The following is a 14,599-nucleotide window of genomic DNA, read 5'->3' as shown; positions in this document are numbered from 1 at the left end:
TTTGGAGAGGGGAGGTAGAAAGCAAAATGACATGGAGTGGGAGCCAGACTCTTCCCTGGGCACACTTTGGGTGCAGGTGGAAGCAGCTCCAGCTGTACTCTCCTCCGGATAGCCCCCCAGCCCCTGCCGGCCCCTGCAGCCTGTCGGCGTGTGTCTCATCATCCTGCATTTGTTCTTGGCATGATGTTGCTCTTTTGGGGTAATATCCTGCCACTCTAGAGGTCAAAACTGATATGGTCATCTGTGACTGGCTGTATGAAGGCACAGACTATTGCAGCCAGTAATAGTGAAGGTCTAGAATGATCTGCAACTTCAAACTGCATTTCACATCATTTTAATAGAGGAAACTACCTCATTAAAAAGATAAAGTGTACTTGTGAATATACTGGGGCTGCTGCCTTGTGCAAAGACTTGGAAATATGTTGTGCACTGTTGGAAAGAGTTCAGTGCTGCTTTTGTCTTTAAGTGGAGGAAGATATGACATATCCACACTGAAAAAATCCATATACTCTGCTCATGTTTTATAGCCTCTTCCTCTTAACCCTAGCACAGGCACACTCACACAAACAAGCACACTCTTCAATGTGTCCTCTGCTCTCTTGAGAAAAGCTGCTCATCTGGCTCCTCGTAACTTTGATCTCCTTCCCACTGCTCCCTCAACATGGAACAGCCATTCCCTGGCTGCAGCCACGAGCTTGCTTGGTGGCAGTGCTGTTTCTGGGGACGTGCAGAGCAGCTGGAATGCCTCACTGGATGTGTCCTACTGGGGACTGCAGCTTTCGGCTGGGAGAAAGCATTAATCACCACGGTGGAGATGTACACAGATTATCAGCGCTAAAAATCATGGGGAATTGAAGTGGTGGGAGGGATGTGGGGGAAAAGCCAGTTATGAAAATGGCCTGATTTTTCAGGCATGAGTCATACCATTTATTAAAATAGGCTTTTGTACTTTCTAAAGCTTCCTTGGTCCTATGTAATCAGTGTAAAGCTAATATTTCTGTCTCTGCTGTTCATCAGCCTCCTTGAAAAAGTGGAAAAGAAAAGGTTGTGAGCTCCATGCCGATCTGGGATTTTATGTCAGAATCAGAAGCTGAAAGAAGATTTGCATGGATGTTACTATTTATATTTTATGTATGTGAACAGAACAGGAACAAGAAGCACCAAAGCTGCAACATTAAATGCTCCCAAAAAATCCAAAATGAATATCCTGATTTTTCTCATCTGAACAGTAACATAAATGGTGAATGACCAGCTAAAATCCTTGGCAATGAAATTTGCAAACTCTAGGGATAGATGAGACAGTAAACAAATAATTGAACTCAATTAAATGGTCATTACCTCAAAAGAGATGGATTTTTTGTATAGCTAATGGTATAAATACAAGGCAATGCGTCTAGGAAATGAGAATACGGGCTCCGCTCATTGCTGTGGAGCAGTGCTGTGCAGGGCACAAATTATTCCCTTTTTATGCTATTTGTGCAGTACAGTGCAGCAGTAATAGTGGGCCTGGGATGTACAAAAAGAACAACACCCAGTTAGAAAAGGGGAGTAAGGCTGTAATTGGGGGCCTGCAGTTCTGAGAAGTGGATTTTTAGGAGAGATAAAGAAGTTCTGAAGAGGACTCCAGGAGGGCTAAAAAAGATCAGAATTTAGGGGGTAGTATTTATTCAGTTGATAAAAGATATGTTTGAGAGTTGGCTTAATCTCTTCACAAATTTCTTTGCAAAGATTTTTGACCAGATTGTACATAACTTTCTAATGAAGGTGTGACAAAATCCAGGGATTAGCAGCTAAAGTTACGCAAACTCAGCTTTGAGCTGAATCGTTATTTTCTGTCAGGGCAAGTGACTGAAGGCTTGTATAGCTTGTAAAAGGAAGAGTAAAGTGGTCAATAAATGCTTTAAAGTATGAGTAAACCAAATTTTTTGTAAGATTAAAAGATAATTGTTAAATTCTGTTTCTGGGAGAAATTTTGTGGCCTGTGTATGTGGGAGATTAGACTGGTGGGTTATGACTCTACCTCCAAAGTTTGACATTGGTGAGTATATATTAGTGTTGGTGCCTTTCCTTCCAGGACAATAAATACTCTTGTATACTTTGATGGTTTTGGAGGTTTTCAGTTGCCATATTTTTACTTTACTCCCTTTGGTGCATTTCTTTCTGTTGCATAAGGTGCACATTGTAACATGAACATGTTGCCACCTGAACAGCCATGAATTAAATTGGAGCAAGAAACATGAAGTCACCCCACCTTGCTTTTTGCATCACCCTCATAATGTACAAATGCAGGTCCTGACACTCATCAGCCATGGCTTGACTGTAAAAGACAAACTGAAATGGGTGCCAGTTTGCTTTCCCATGCTGCACTATGGAGGGCAGTGAACTAATTCAGAAGTAGTAATGTTAATCCCTTTCTAGAATAGCAACTTGCATGAGAGGTACCTGGAGCAAGAACTTTGTCAGCTGCCACAAGTTTATCTGCTACTGCCTCTGAGTCAACACCCAGAGGTAACAACCTCTAAATTACCTTTAAAGAAACTGCTCCTGGGCAAGTCTGTGCAACACTCTCAGCACTGTGCCATTGGTTTGGAAAAGCTTTTCACTCGCACTTTTCTCTGCTGCTTGCAGCAAAGTGTGCGCTGCTAAAGCAGCTGGGCTGAGCCCCATGACTGCACCTGTAGCTGTCACCCAGCAGCTGCCAGTGTAACAAACCCAACCTTCTATGTGTGCTCTGCATCCAGCATTCCCAGAACTGTGATTTACCAAGGACAAGGGCATGTGTCCCTTCTCCTGGCTCTTGCTTAAAGCCAGCCACTGCACCTGAGGTGTGCTTTCAGCGGCAGCCAGCACCCACATCTGCCTCCCCTTCCTCAACTTCTTCCTTCTGATCTGTGGTGTGGAAATTCCTTTTTCCACACCTTTCCAGATACACTCTTCCTTAAGCAGAGTCACAGCTCAGACATTTAATCACAAATCATGAATAACTCAGAAGATTTAACAAAAAACAAAAAAAAAAACACAAAAAAAACCAAAACAAAACAAAAGCCTTACGAAGCACAGTAATAGTTTTGGTGAGAGACTTTATTTGAAGATGTATGTACAAGGAGAGAGTCTGAGCTATATTGCTCCTATTTCTATTTTTAGTTTATTTTTAAATATGTAAAAAATTACATGATGTTACAAGCACATGATATGTGAACTGTCCTTAAAAATGAGGAGGTTAAAATATGAAAGTCAAGGAGCATGCCAAATTCTATACTGATGCTACATGTCCTAAGCATTTTGGCTACAAATCCTTTGTTGTGTAAATCATATACAAATATTCTCCAACACACAGTCATTGGACTTAGCATTTCCACTTGCACTCATCTATTGTATAAAAAATTTACTCTTCTATAGACTGAAACAATTACAGCAGAGATTAATGACTTAAGTGGGAAACCTAAGCCTTGCTGGTTTAAATATATAAATATGACAATATTTAATTCAAAACTATCTTAATTCAAAACATTAAAATATGTTCAGTATCATGGCATAAAATGTTTACATTATCTAGTTTCATGGTCAGTAATTCTTGAATTTCAGAGTGCTTGACAATGTCTGCAGCATGAGAGTGTGTTTATCTCTGATTATCATAATTTCTGAGTACTGTCAGAGCACTTCAGTTAATGACACAAACAACAGAATAATTTTTGTTAAAAACAGTGGCGTCATAATATTTAACTTGACTCAGAAACCCTACTGATATTTCTTACATTGTGAATGGTTGGCCACAGCAGTTATATTTCCAAGGAAACATTTATGGAGCCCTCTTTCATTTAAGATTATGAATCTCAATAGTGCTGAATAAGTAGAGCTTGCCTTTTTAAGATTGAGTTTGAGATGGCCTCAAATTTTTTTTCTGTCTTTAAATTAGGTTATTCTAATAATGTGGTAAGATATTGATAGATATTGCTACTTTTACTTATCATGTCAGGGATCTTAAAATGAAACTGGTAGCTGCAAACACCTACGTACTAACTCTGCCTCTGATAGCAAATCCTTTGGGGGATGTAGGCAGATTGCCAAATCTCTCCTCCTCTACTTCCGTTCTTCAAAAATAGTGGTTGTTAGTAAGTGTTGTTTAATAGTATTGCATATGATATGTATCCAAAATGGGGAGCACAGCAGCAGCGTGTGCCTGCAATATTTAATGTGTCAGAACACAGTAACGAGGTACTTGTGATGCTAAATTTGACTTAACAATGCCATTTTGCATCCCTGAGGACCCAAGAGATTCAGCATCAAAAGGAAGCAGACAAAAGCCAAATTGCACTGGCTCTTCCAAAAATCTTTGACAGAGCGGGGCAACCTAAGGGATGCCTTAGAACCTGTGCCATGCGACTCTGGGGCAGATGGTCTGTGTGGCAGCTTGGGCACCAGCATGAGCAGTTCAGAAAGCTCCTGTGTGCTGATTATTCCTTGTGTCCCAAAGGTAGAAGTCCATTTGTACCGACAGTGGTCTCTCTGACAGTGACCCAGGCAGGCAAGGGAAATGCTTCTTCACAAGATGGTCTGACTTCATAAGGCAGTTTCTGCATCCACATAGAAGACAGTGCCCTCAGGATCATATCTAGGACTGGCATCTTCCTTATTGTCTGGGTGACTTGACATCCCTGGAGGTGACTGGACCAGATTTTTTCCTCTTTGAGGTTACTTCTTCAGCTCACAAACATCACATGACTTACTGGCAGTTTATATATAAATACAGCCTATTTTGCAAGGTTGTCATGTGTGGTATAGTTCTATAGTTCCGTGAAGAGTAACCTGAGACACAGGGAGTATTCAAAAGGGATGAGAGCAAGAAAGACTGTGTTAGGGATGAAATGAAAGGAAATCAGCCAGCAGGGCTCCAGGCTCTGGATCTTGTGCAGCACCTTGGACTCTGCTGGTTTTTGGACCCTGTGTACTGGGCAGAACAAAGAGCAAGGCAAAAGTTCTGTGTCTGCAGCAGGAGGCCAAGTGACTGAGACGTAATCATAGACTTGACTGACCTCAATGCATACCTGTGTTGTTCTTTACACTTTACACATAAATATCTATAGCCCACCAGTTCTTACAATTCAGCTTTGCAAGAAATGCAATTTATGAACTAGGAAAATCCAGAAGCTGGATTCTTCATTGAAAAGGTCAAATGTGGGAAATTATTTCTGCAGAATGTTGTCGCAGAAGCTGGGTAAAAATGGAGGAAAATGCTGCCAAACACCTACTGCAGCTATTTTACATGCAGAGTACTCCAGAGAGATTTCCTGCAATCAGGACCTGCACTTTCAGGACCTGGCACAGAGCTCCATCCAGCTACTGCATTTTTCATCACAGCGTTGTGGCAGTGAAGACGTAGATGTTACAGCGATGTTGCACTTTGGGGATAGGCTTGGTGCTCCTGCTCTGACACCAGCAGCCTGGGATTTGCTCTCAGTGTCAATACAGGTCGCAATTAAGATTTTTCTTCATTATGTAAGAAATGATTTTTGGCCAGGTGCCTGTTCCCAAACCTTGTGTATCCGTGCAAAGCAGGGAAGTGGCCTGCAGGAAATGTCTGGGACACAGTGTCTGTGGTGAACAAGACAGAGGAAATACACAGGTCTTGATTCTTTGCTGCCCTGTAACTCTGGACAAGGTAGTTGGACAGAGCTTCGAGGGCTGCCCTAGACTGATGAATTTACACAAAACTTGACGTAAGGAGCTAAGTTTGGTCTCTGGGGCCAGCAGCAGCAAGGCTTACAGAGGAATCGTGCACAGAGATGGGCCATTATGCAACCTGTCACAGAGAGGTAAAGTACTTCTATTTCCACTGGGCAATAAAGAGTGCATATCATTAATCAAAGTAATGTAAAAGATTCTTCTCAGCATTTGCCACTACAGTTCCTAGTTTGCTATTGCTGCTATAAAGGGTGTCTATTGAAACCACCTGTGTGAAGTTGGCCACCTTCCTCCTCTTTCTGAGGCTGCACAAGGGAAGAGGAGAGCTCTGAGCATTGCATCCTTACAACAAGGTCTGTATTGCACAAGTTGCACATTGGCAGGCTTGGATTTCTTTCTGTGCCTACCAGGCATAGACTTTGTATCCATTTCTTTTCCTAGTGTCCAACAAGCACCATTTTTTGGACAGCAACTTGCTCTACCAGTGCAGAATGAATTTCCGCCGGCGGCGGCGATTAATGGAGCTCCTCACTGAGAAATCTCGCTTGATGCCAGAAAGCCATGACAGCCCGTTCTGCCTGCGCAAGCAGAACCATGACAACAGGAAGCACACCAGTTTTCTCTCAGGTGACTCATTAATTATACTGCTGTTTGTAGAGTGACTCCATGGAGTATTAAAAAATTGATTTTGGACAAAGGGTTTCAGTGTTAGAAACAAATGCAGGGTTGAGTATTATATGTCCCTGTTCATAGGGAATTGTCCATTCACTCATTTTACTAAACCCACAGCTCCCTGGAGTGTATCTGTATCAACAGCATTTCAGATACTGGTCAAAGTTTGGGATCCATGTTCAAATTGAACTGGTTAAAGTCCCCCAAAGTCAAAGTAATTTGTCATACATTCTATGGGGAGTTTTCAAGAAGATTAAAAGTGAGGGGAAGAGGCCCTGCAGAATTTGTGAACGGAAATATCTAGTAAGAACTGAAAGAAGGGAAAGGAAAACTGGAAAAATGTAGTTCCCCATATTGGAATGCCTCTTAGGAGACACTGCAATGGGAGTTCAGCCATACTCTTAGTTACAGCATTACTGTCATGCAATGACTCTTCTAACAATGTAGGACATACTAACCCATTCCCAGTGTTGACAGTGAAAGCACAGCTTGTTGCTGGTTTTTTTTTGTTTTGTTTTGTTTTGTTTTGTTTTTTAAGAAATAGGGAAATGGCTTAATAACTGGTACCTGCTCCCTTTCTCTCTTTGTTTTCTCTCTGCTTGCAGTGAGTCCCACCAAGGAGATAAAGATCGTGTCGGCAGTGCGGAGGAGCAGCATGAGCAGCTGTGGCAGCAGCGGGTACTTCAGCAGTAGCCCCACGCTCAGCAGCAGTCCCCCCGTGCTCTGCAACCCCAAATCTGGTGAGCACCAGCATGGCTTATGATGCACAGCAGCCAGGGTGCGGACATCTCTGTGGGGAGAAGGCGACGTGAAGAACGCCTATCATCATGCCTAAGCCTCTATTTCCAAGAATGCATTAAAAATTCACAGTTTTTGTAGGCCAGAGGGAACTATTATCATCTTCTAGCCTGAAGTCCTGTTGAACACAAGCCAGACGTCTGCCTCCAGTAATCTCTGCGTCAAGTCCATAATTGTGGTTTGAGCCGCAGTTTATCTCTTAGGACTACATGCAGTCAGAGGCCTAGATTTGCCTCTTCACTGCCAAGCTCTGAACCAGTTCAAATCTCCTCCTAGAGACATTCCTTTGGTGCAAGTCAGAGGAGAGTTTAACTATCCAGTGACTGCTTGAGCTGCTACGGAGTAACACCCCTCAGAAAACAGCAGGCTCTAAAAAAAAACGGAGGCAGCATTGTTTCAGCCTGTCAGGACCATTTGAACATTTTAATTTGTTTTAAGTTTTACACTGGTCTGTTTCAGAAGGTAGAAGTAGTATTGAAGGTTATTTTCCTTTTGAAAGGATTTCCTATCCCATGCCGGAAGGTAAACACACCCATTCTTCCACAGTTCACTTAAAATTGTTTCTTACTGTACATCTGGGAAGGGAAAAACAGACTGATAGATATTGTTTCAGCCTCTCTGTTTCCCTCAGAAATAGCCCTGAATATCAAACAGGGCCCCTGCTGTCCTTTGAGTTCCTTATTATTTGAAATTCACCAAGTCCCTGCCAGTGGTGTGGGGAGTACTGTACAACAGGGTTAGGCTTCAGTGGATATGTGTAATCTTTGCTTTCAGAAGGATGCTGGCATTTGAAGTGATTACAGGAGAGTGCCTCAAGCACTAGGTGAATGCTGTTCAAAACACTGACCATTTACTCTGGAGATGAGTGAACTAAAGTGTGTTTCATTCCTGCTGTGCAGAGTGGCCATCAAAAAGGGAAGGATATTTTCCCTCTCTTTCCTTTTAGCACATTTCCTTCCCTCTTCTTAAGCTCTGCTGGGAATTCAGTATGCAGCTCTGAACTAAAATAATTAGAAGGACTCAGTAGGATTATATGCTCAGAAGCCATAACCCCCTCCAGCAGACCTGCTGCCCAGCAGAGGAAATGCTGGCAGTTCTAGTGGCCATTGCATCCTTGGAGTGTGTTACTGTTGGGTGTTCAGCACCACCTTCCAGTATGCTCATCCCTTCATGCAAGGGGCTTGCCCCTAGATAAAGGGTGCTACAGTATCATGTTTTGGCAGAATATCTCTCAGGTATACTTTCCAGAACTGCTCTGGTAGCTTGTGTATGGGGAGCTCTTTGTCCCCAGTACATTAATTACATCCTGGAAAAATTTTCTAGGACAGATAAAACAGCATTCATGTGCTATCCATAAATGTGTGTGTTATCTAAAGTATGCCAACAATTCCGTTCATTTATGGTTCTGATTTTATATGAAGTGTCAGCCCATGAGTAGTGAGAACAAGTTTATTTTAATGCAGCTGATTACACAATACTGGAAGAAAAAGAATAGGCTGATGTTGCGCTTGCATAAATTTTTTAGAAGAAAGTCTTTCCCTTAGGACTAGTTTTCAAACTGTGAATAACTTTAACAGACTCATATTTGAAAGAAGACAGCAGTGGGCTTATAAACAGCCTGATTTTTAAGAATTATACAATTACTGGCAATGTAGGGTTACTTCTCCCAGAACACAAGTACAGATCCACATGTCAGCTTGCATAGGTTAACATAAGGCTGTCAGATGGAAATGTTATGAGAAGTTCTTAATCTTCTGCTCACTATAAGGAGACTTTGTTCACAAGTAGCTTCCTGCTATCCAGACCCAGAGTGTGTTGCTGAACTACGTGCTGATAAACACAAGGCAGAGGTGTATTTGTTGTCAGATGAGCTCTCTTGCAGGCAAGCATTAAAAAACACCCAGGTCATGACTTGACCAACCATGTAGAAAAACAATCATCAAACAAAAAACAAATTCTGGAAATATGATGAAGAGAGGCACATAAGAGAGCTCTGCATGGATGATTTACCAGATTCTGACTTGTCAAATGAGCACAATCATTCAGTTTTTTCACATTGACCAGACATGCTCTGCAAAGAAAAAACACTGTTCATCAAAATGCATGGGAAGGTTAAAAAAAAAGAAACAAGTATTGGTTTGTCTGCTAGAATTCTCCCTGCTCTCATGAATGTCATTAAGAAACTCAAGAACATCTTCAAATACCATCTGTGAGAAATTTTGTCTCCCACTTGTGACTGAAAAGACAGACACCATCAAAATTATTTATAACTAAAAGAAAAACAGCCATAATATTAAGGGTGAAGCAGCAAATGGGGTGAACAGCATATATCTTTATGTTGTCCTTTGTCTTTGAAGCATTTATGGACAGATAAAAAGTGGTACACAGGATGGTATTGATTTGATCTGGCAGAACTTAAAATTTAATTTGTTCAGAGGAAAATTATGCCATTACATGGGAAGGCAATGGGGACCTGCAGAAATTTACTGGTATTGCCTTTCATTTAAAATCCCAGACAGCTGTAGGTTGCCTTGTCTGTCCCTGGATAAGATGGGAGTTATAGGTCTGTGCCTACAGTTGCAGAAGTCTCTTGAGATAATTCCTTACCCAAGCAAGATTTTCTTGCTGTTCAATTCTGTGATTCAAACCCAACTCAGATGAAATAGCAGAGAGCACCCAACAAGCACACAGTGAACTGTGAAGGAAAGATGCTCTGTGCCAGGAAGGTTGGTCACTTGTTTCAACACTGGACAAAGGAAAAGCCACTTCTGAGTTTTTTGATAATGTTTAGGGGATTTTGGTTGCAGACAACAAAGTCTGTTGGCTAAATGCCCCAGTTTTCCAAAGATCTCAGCATTTATACTCAGTGTTATTCTGCAGGCTTTTCCTTGGTTCTCTTGCTGCTTTCAAGCAAGTTTGCAAGAATTTAAAGCATGTATGGGAAGTGGGGCCAAAAAGATGTATCCCAACACTGTATCTTATTTATTAGAAGAAACTCCAAAGGATTGTTTTTATTGAATATTCATTTCTGTACCTCCACAGTATTAAAGAGACCTGTGACTGCTGATGAGCTCTTGATGCCTGGAGCCCCATATGTTAGAAAAACTTTTACGGTATGTCTCCAGTATTTTTCTTTATTTTCTGCATGTTATATGCATATGGGCAATCCAAACAGAATTTTTTATGGGATAATTAGAGCTTATTTGTATTTGCTGAGGTTTATACTGCAAAATCCCAAACTCCATTATCAGTACTTCCACAAATTACAGGTCTGATTCAGCACGTGTTTATTCTGTCTTTATGGCAGTATGATACTTAAAAGGGGTGTAAAATGACATAAAGCCAATAACATTTGTATTATACAAACTCATCCAGACTCGGCGCTCCTGCTCTACAGGAGTGGATCACCTACCCAAATGGAAGTTTTCTAGCAGAGTCTTTCTACATGATGGGACAGAAAATTTGACTAACATACATTATTAGAGTCCTTCTTTAAAAACGTTCTTGAACCTAGTCATTGGAAGCATTGCTTTTACAGCCTCCTAGTTCAACAAAGAAACTTCATTAAAAGTGAGAGGAATCATTTGGATAGAGCCTTTCCATGAGTGACATAGCAGCCTGTACTCTACTATGTGTTAGAAGTACAGACATGTTGAAATTACATCTTGGACCATTTAGAAGTTGCCCCCTTGAATTTTTGTGGAGCTACTTGAAAGTGATCATGTCCTTTCCTCTTTCCAGATTGTTGGTGATGCTGTGGGCTGGGGCTTTGTGGTGCGGGGGAGCAAACCCTGCCACATCCAGGCTGTGGACCCCAGTGGGCCAGCGGCCGCAGCTGGGATGAAGGTGGGTTCTCAAAATGGGATGATTTCCCAGGGAAATTTGTGCTGCTCAGTGAAGGTCTTGGGCTGCCTGCATTTGGGGAGGGAGAGGTGCTTTTTTTTCCAGTGTGCCTTTGTCTCCGTTTCAGGCATTTGTGCATGGTGAGTTCTGTTGTCTTTAAGCCCCCTCCTGTTTCTTTTCTTCTGTCCTTGAGATTCTTGAAGTCTCTTTTTCACGAGACTCAATTATTCTTTCCAAGTTGCTCTTTTGACCTTTTTTGCGGTGGGTTTTCATTCATGTGGTTGGCTGGTTTTGGTGGTGGTGGTCTTATTTTTGATGGAATTTTTTTTAATTGCAATGTTTTTTTCAACTCTGCACAATTTTGGCTTCCCTCTTTACTTTACAATTTATGTGACTGCTGGTATGCACCTTCTGGACTTTGCCTTTATAGGAACAGGCAAAGTCAGACATACCTAGTGAGAGTGAAGCTAGCAAAACCCATTGTTCAGTGTAAAGCAGTTAAGATTCAAGACAGTTTGGAAAGAACAATGGATGATGCTTTCATAAAGAGCTGAAATAGCTTCATAAGTGATTTAAGAATCAATAAATACACGTTCCACTTTTAGCTTTTGCACTGCAGTGCAGAGCCCATTGACTTACCTGTGGGCTTGGATCACATCCTGCATATATTTGTGAACTAATCTTTTCCTTGAAAAAGAGAAAAATAAAGTCAAAGTATTATGTTAAGTACAGATAAAAGCAAGAAAATTAAGTTAGCTGCTACACCTACTCCAATGGCCAGAAAGATTAAACTACCCATTTATGCCATGCTTTACTGTATAGCAGCAACACAAATGAAGGTTTCAGGTGTATTCCACATGTACCCCATTTTGCCATGAATTTTGTCCAGCCTTCTAATTCATGTCTCTTTTCCATCACACTCATCCCAGTTGCCTGTCACCTGTCTATTCACACCCACCAAGCTGGAGGCCACAGCTCCAGGGACGGACATCCTGGACATCCTGCTGCATGGTGCCAGACCTGCCATGGGACCCTCCTTAGCAAGTGCAGGACAGGGCTTTCTGCTCTCTGGCTGCTGATTTTTTTTTTTAATGGAACTTTCAAGCACATGCTGTCTTTGAAACTTTTTTTTAGTACAGGTAGGCAAAACCCTTGGGACAGGGAATGGCAGCTGCAGAGCTTGTTGGTGCATGCAGCGCCCAGACACATCCTGCTGGCAAACAAGCTTGAGTTCCGAGGGAGCTGGAAGTTTTTGAATATAATATACATTTACAATTTTTATATGAAGAGTATAATTTTCAAATAATGACCCTGCCTAAAATGTAAAGGGCCTAAGTTTAAAAATAATTTATTAATTCATGTGTGTATTCTAAATCCTGAACTTGGGAGCTTAGTATTTTACAGCAGTTTTATTCTCTAAATATAGAAGCTAGCAGTACAGTGGAGCAATTCTGAAACCTGACTTGTAAAAACAACACTCTGGTGTCATATGTGTCATCCTATGGGGTTGCAGAGGTCTACCTGAACCATTCAAGACTGAAGAATGCAAAATAGTTCACTGTCCTGAGAGGAACAAACAGTGTTGTAAAACTGGGATATATTGCCTTGATTTTACACAAGGACAGATGTGATTATTTTCAAAGCTGTTATCTTTATATGAAAGGGTTTTTCAGAGCAGAATTGCACATAAAAATTTATAGCTGTATATGAGATGAGCCTCTCTTTAGACACAAAAATTGTTGCCCCATTTTTGGAAATGCTGAATACCTTTAGCCTAGTGAAGAGATGGTGTTTTTCTTTGAAAATAAGGGCTTTTGTTAGATGTTCCCATGGCAATAAGTATGTAAATCATAGTGCAGTATTTCAAATTAAAAAAAAAAATCTATGTCACTTAATCCATCTGTTTACAGAACTCCTCAATCTGTCAAATTTAAAGAAATCAAATGACACGCTTTTTAGATGACAGCTCCTTGAAATGAAACATTCTCCTGTGTGGAAGCTGCAGGAAAGGCACTTTGAAAACAGGCTGTTGGGCATGGTAACTTCTGGTGGGCTGGTGCAAGAGGCTTTTGTCTGCGTAAAGAGTGCTACACCAAAGAAGCGCTAACAAGGAAAGTTGGCTATGATGAAAAGGCCAAGAATTTGAAGAAGAGCCAAGCCTTGGCGTTGCAGTTTGTAGAAAAGTTCTTGGCAGTAGTAGCAGGGATTTTCCTCCTAAGGAGATGCATCCACTGTAATTGTTTTTAGAATGTCTTTATTTGTAAAGCTTGAGATTTTGCACTTGCCTGCTTTGGAGAGAACTATTTCCCTGTCTTTGCATTATGCTGGACATAGTGTTGAGAGAGGACTGCTGCCTACAATGTCATTGTAGGACCTTGGTTTGTGCATTTAAAATTCTACCACGTATCACAGAAAGCAGTAAACATTGCAGGCTCAACCTTACCTGCTGGACTTAGTGGGGACTTGCTTTCAGTTTGAGCTTGTGTGGGCTCTTGGCCTGCTCCAAAATGCTGTGAGTTGGGAGTCTGAGTAGAAAACTCAATGAGCTCGGGACAGAGCTCTGACCACCCGCAGTGGCTGTGCCTGGGCACGGCGTGAGGGGATGGGACACGTGGGCTCTGTCACACACGTGCACCTCAGCGTGGCAGCCTTGCCATCTGCTTATGTGTGACATCCTCTTCTGGGGGAATTTTCAGACAATTTATTTCTGACAAAATCCCTACTAGCATGATCTGCTGAAGACGTGTGAGAGGCTACAAGCTTTAGGATTTAATCTCTCTTCTGGGGCTGGTAAATAGGATTACCACTCACAGTCTGAAATTTCAGGTGTGAAGCTGAGAAAATAATTCAACAAATATCTAGTCAATTAGCTTTATTAAAGTATTTTTGGACCTGGTTTGCTGGAGTGTGTTTGCCCGTGACAGCGTTGTGAGGAGAGTGGTTGCTGCAAGTGCATTAGCAAGTGGGAGCTGGAGGCGACACGAGGCTATGAAAGGAGTCAGTGTTGCGATGCATTCTTCTACGTTATTTGCAGCTCTGTACAGCTGTTTGCTGTTGTCAGCAGTGCAGACTGGAACAGCAGGATTTTGATGTTCCCAGGTTGCTTTAATATTCATTGTTGACTGGCTGAAAAATCTGGTTCTCTGCAGATGACACTGCTAAATATTGCCAGCTGTTGTCAGTAAAACTCTTTTTCTCTTTTTTTAGTGATTTATTCTGTAAGTTCATTTCTGCTTTTAAGGTGCAAGTATTTCTTGAAAAGTTACAACTTGACTTCAAACTGGTGACTTAAATTATGCATCACATAACAATGTGATTTAGTGTGACATAACTGCAACAGAGTGTGATGGAACAAGCAGACCTAGCTAAGTATGAGGCTTGTGAGAGAGACAAATTTATCACTGATGTTGCTGGTCATCTGTTCTTCCCACTGGCAGGAGAGATCAATGCCCTACTCAAACTGTTAAAAGAAAGCTATCTAATTCCTTAAACTGTTTCTTAGCAAATTAGTATTTATAGCTGTGACACCTAAGGTCTTCAAATCATACAAGTTGCCAGTGGCTGTTTAAGCTTTTCAAGCCTAGTTCTTCATTTCAGCAGCAGG

General features: G+C 41.5%; 1 protein-coding gene across 1 annotated transcript in view; it reads left to right on the top strand.

Moving 5' to 3' along the window:
- Positions 1-14,599, top strand: part of DEPTOR (DEP domain containing MTOR interacting protein) — a 74,922-nt gene that overhangs the window by 41,514 nt on the left and 18,809 nt on the right. The window contains exons 6-9 of the mRNA XM_068182302.1: positions 6,124-6,309; positions 6,960-7,094; positions 10,195-10,265; positions 10,894-10,998. Coding sequence (XP_068038403.1) covers positions 6,124-6,309; positions 6,960-7,094; positions 10,195-10,265; positions 10,894-10,998 — 497 coding nt within the window. The remainder of the gene's footprint in view (positions 1-6,123; positions 6,310-6,959; positions 7,095-10,194; positions 10,266-10,893; positions 10,999-14,599) is intronic.

This window comes from Anomalospiza imberbis, chromosome 1 (genome assembly GCF_031753505.1).
Source record: "Anomalospiza imberbis isolate Cuckoo-Finch-1a 21T00152 chromosome 1, ASM3175350v1, whole genome shotgun sequence".
Taxonomy (NCBI): domain Eukaryota; kingdom Metazoa; phylum Chordata; class Aves; order Passeriformes; family Viduidae; genus Anomalospiza; species Anomalospiza imberbis.
The sequence above is the reverse complement of the archived record's forward strand: the minus strand, read 5'-3'. Positions and strand labels throughout refer to the sequence as shown.